The 4,781-nt window shown below is 36.5% G+C and overlaps 1 protein-coding gene across 1 annotated transcript; it reads left to right on the top strand.

Annotated features, from left to right (window-relative positions):
* Positions 1–212: 212 nt before the first annotated feature.
* LOC145448073 (baculoviral IAP repeat-containing protein 7-like) lies at positions 213–2,593 on the top strand. Its single transcript, XM_080326400.1, has one exon. The coding sequence runs from the start codon at positions 276–278 to the stop codon at positions 1,968–1,970; it is 1,695 nt and encodes a 564-aa protein (XP_080182526.1). The 5' UTR covers positions 213–275; the 3' UTR covers positions 1,971–2,593.
* Positions 2,594–4,781: the final 2,188 nt, after the last annotated feature.

Below are 4,781 nucleotides of genomic sequence, written 5' to 3'. Positions count from 1 at the left end.
AAAATTCCTATATTTTGGACATACATCTCCATTAACTGTTGTTACATATTGACGATTAAATAATGACTTCACACCTAATCCATGGAATTTATCGAACCAATGCTAATTTGGAACCTCGAGAAATCTTATATAATGATATATTTTTTTAACAGAATGTTTATGTATTATTACTAGAATGTTGGATTGATATGGTTATATTTAGACATTTTGATCTGTATTATTGAACGCCTGTTCCATCGAAAGCAATTATACCGAGAAACGACCGAATTGAAACTATGGGCATTCTGATGAAAAGAGATTGTGATCCTCCTGGACATAATTGCATTTATATTCCACCTGGAGATCACCGGGTTGAACATTACAGACTTGCAACGTTCAAACATTTTCCGAAAGAAACTCCTGTGATACCGAGTTATCTAGCCGCTGCTGGTTTCTATTGGACAGGATTTCAAGATAGAGTAAGATGTTACTGCTGTGGAGTATCTGTGGAAAAATGGGTTACTGGAGATGATGCTTTTGATGACAAGTGGCATAAATCTACTTGTGACATGGTGACCGGACAACATAGTTATAACTTGCCTATTTCAAATTGCTCAAGGGGGCTCCTTTTTGAACAAATCAGGTGTCACCTTAATCTTACTACAAGAAGTCAACAAACTAATCGGAATGTGCAAAGACCAACTATCAAAGAGGAAAAATGTCCATTACCGCAGATCGTGTTTGCGAACATTTGTGACCGAGAACATGAGACTTCATTGCGATCAGCAAATTTGAGAAGAGAACTCGAGAGGAGAAGAACCTTTGACAAATGGCCTTCCTATCCTACTCCATACTTGGTAGGGGAGTTGGCAAAACAGGGATTTTTCTACCTGGGAAACCTTGACAGAGTGCAATGTTTTTCATGCTCAGGAGTACTGAGAAACTGGGCACCCAATGATAATGTCCTTGAACAACATAAAAGACATTTTACAAAATGCAAAATGGCAAATAACGAGTATGCGGGAAACATATCCTTGACAGACTCCGAGAGAAATCAGGCAGATAATGAACTTAAAATAAAAATTGAAAGGTTAACTGCTAATAGGGGAGAACCTCCTGATCCATCCCCAGAAGAACAACTCCAGTTGGTGGAAAGATTCCCTTGTCTTTACCCGATGAACTTGCATATGATATCATTACAGCAAAGAATATCTTCGTTTAATGAAACATGGCCTAGGATCCTCGCAACAGCGGAACAATTGGCTAAAGCGGGTATGTATTATCTCGGGAATTCGGACAGAGTGAAATGCTTTTATTGCAATGGAGGATTACAAAACTGGAACTACAATGATGAGCCGTGGACAGAGCATGCAAAGTGGTTTCCTGGTTGTGAATATGTTTTACAAATGAAAGGTATTGATTTCGTTTTACGACTAAGAGATGAACATCCCAATCTCAATCGACCATCGATAAGGAATGCAATATGTCTTGATGTACCACGAGAGGAGATACGAAGGAACCATAATCGATCAAGGTTATCTGGACAATACATAAACAGGATGCAACTAGAAGACATGGGATTCACGAGAGATCAAATAGAAGGAACTATAAATAGACAGACTAGTGATCATTTCTCTACTGATGACATAATTCAGGACTTACTGGAAACAGTAAATACAATTACAGCCAGTCCAACGAAAACAACACAACAACAAGGCAATAGCATATCTGAAAATAATCACGAAGTGAACAACGACAAAGAAACGAAAGAAGCAGCCGTTGCAGAAACAATGTCGGTGGATGAGATTGCGCAAAGTTTGAAAGAAATACAAGAGGTAGTGCTTTGCAAAAATTGCAAGAGGAACAAAAGTGAAGTCACTTTCGTACCTTGTGGACATTTATGTAGTTGTGAAAAATGTGCAACAAACTCCGAAAGGTGCAATATTTGTGGTGAAAAAATACTTGAAAAGATAAAGGTGTATAGAGCTTGATGGAGCAGGCAGGACTATTAATCTGTGGCATGAATGCTCTTGATGCATATATATAATGCATGTTGTTGCTAATTACCTTTGTGCATATGAAACAATTTCACGAATAATTGAATGTATGATTTTAATGTGCTCTATTCTGTATTAAGATGACTAGAGTATTAGAGAATTGGGAAATTACGCTAGCCAAGCAACAAATTAATGAATACTATGATGAATTCGAACAGGAATACCATCACAAAAATTTTGAGATATGGAAAAATACCCCAAAGGGAAAATTCAAACAATTGATAAAGAAATATCTTCATCATTGTTTTGCAAATGTGACCGGAAAGCTTTTTGATAAGCTTTATGACGCACATAGTGATATTGCTCGCGTTTTTATTACAAAAGATTTTGATCTGGCTCAATATACATGGTTTGGACTTGTCCTAAAACTACACCCGGCTCATAAATATCTACCAGAAGAATTTCTGGATGAAAGATTACCACAAATGGACTTGCAAAATTCTGCAACATTACTCCTAAATGCTCGAGAATTTGAAACTGTTGCTATTCCGATTTTAGAAGACGCTCTTTCGAAAGTTGTTATATTACACAATTAAGAGGAATGTCTCAAAGGACCAAAAGTAACAAAGAGTTAATGCCAATGGGACATGAATCTGCAATAAGTGACTTGAAATATTATTTTAACATGTTTTGTGAATACTATGAAGAAGATGTGGAAATTTCCGACAGATGGTCAAAATGGGCCATGACAAGACCTAATGATATTGTAAGAATGCTGACGCTGTATGTTGACAAAGTCTACGGGAGTGCTTTGTCTCCGCAAGGCAAGGCTCTGGGTTATCATGCTGCTATTAAGGAACATAATCGGATTGCAATTATCACTCTGGGAAACTATAAGGAAGCCAAATTTCTTTGGTACCAACATATTGTTCGTATGCATCCCATGAAAGAAAACTTTTCAGAACAATGGATAAAAGAATGTTTAAGAAATGATTAACTGAAATGATACATATACTGCATAAAATTTTCCACTATTGGATATATAAAATACTTTGTGATTTCAAAAACCATGTACTATGTCTACTACTACAACTAGAATTAAAATTCTAAGTTGTGTATTTATGTTGACTTACTGGCTAAGGATCGATGAATGTTTAATGATATTCGGATTTTTTGTGTAAGGAATTTTAAAACATTAGAAATTTATTTAACCTATAATCGTGATATGCTGGAAGTCAATCATGAAAAGTATGAGTATGTGCCCAAAGACCCACAGAAGAGGGAATTGAATCGGAAAAAGTTTAGACCGTGTCCATACCATACGATACCTGACAGCAGAGTTGCTTGGCTAAGGATGGGAGTTGTACATGAACGAATAAAAGAAAGAATAGAAAACTTTCCGACTTTGACAGCCAATGACATGGAATACGTATTGAAGGATTTTCTTGTTTGGCTATACCGGGACCATGAGGTGGCGGAACAATTGAAATGCGCCAAAAGAGTACTGGAGCAAATTGTGGAAGAGAACTTTGGAGAGAGCCCTGCATACTACTTGTATGTATTTTTACGATATGTGTTGGCTATAGCTAATGTTGACGAAGATTGGAACATCACTAGCAAAACTATTGCCGGTTTTTCACGGGCTATGTATACTATGGATAAACGACTGAATTAGTGATATTTTCTTTTCTTTTTATGTGTATCAAGTATTGTTGGATAATATTAATCTACACCGAATGGCAAAACATAGATTACATGTTGAACGGCGAAAGATCGACCAAGAAATTCAAACAAATCCTGTAATTTTGCAAGCAGGGCCATTGGACGAGTCAGATATCTATGTTTGGCAAGCACTTTTGCGCGGACCCTCAAAAACACCATATGAAAAAGGGACATTTCTCCTTAGAATTGAATTTCCAACGGAATATCCATTCAAGCCTCCGAAGATCAAATTTGAAACCAGAATTTTCCATCCGAATATAAGCCGTAGAGGTACCATATGTATTGACATTCTTGCAAATGAATGGTCACCTGCTTTAACGTTGGGAAAAGTATTGGTCTCGATTTCATCATTATTGGCTTACCCTAACCCAGAAGATCCAATGGATGTTGAGAGCGCCAGACTGTATCGGGATGACTATGAAAGTTATCAGAAGATGGCAAGAAACTGGACTGATATGTATGCTAAGTAAATTACTATGTATCTAGTATGCTTATCACAATTATTGAATATTTTGGAAATGCTGTTATACTTATATGTGTTAAAAATGTTGGCAAGGAAAGTTTCCGGTCCGATAATCAACGTAAAATTTTCTATATTAAGAAAATATGGGTGAAAAAATTGCTAGAGTAAAGCATGAACTTGACGTGTTCTTCGATTCATTTGAAAAGAAATATGAACATAAAGATTTCGGCAAGTGGGCTGCAACGACACGGGATGAATTGGAGATATTTATGACACCTTACTTGAGGATTTGCAACCTGAGAGTATCCGACAGACTGTTTGATGCGCTATACAAAAAGCATTTAGCCATCGCCCGCATGATATTGTTTGAAAATCATGAACATGCTAAATTCTGTTGGTTCGTTTTCTGTATTGGATTACATCCTGCCTCAGATATAATACCTGAAGAATGGGTGTTGGAAAGAATGCCTGATTCTGATAAAAATGGATTTTGTATCTATACCACGGATAAACTCTTTTATGATACTTTTCCCTCTGATGTGAGAGCTGCTATACTTATACATAAAATGAAATGTTATGGCTGTAATAATAATGGACAATGAATTCATGGATTGTATATT

Source organism: Botryllus schlosseri, chromosome 10 (assembly GCF_051294905.1).
Source record: "Botryllus schlosseri isolate E-star chromosome 10, Bs_hap1, whole genome shotgun sequence".
Taxonomy (NCBI): Eukaryota; Metazoa; Chordata; class Ascidiacea; order Stolidobranchia; family Styelidae; genus Botryllus; species Botryllus schlosseri.
This window is presented reverse-complemented; position numbering and strand designations above follow the sequence as displayed.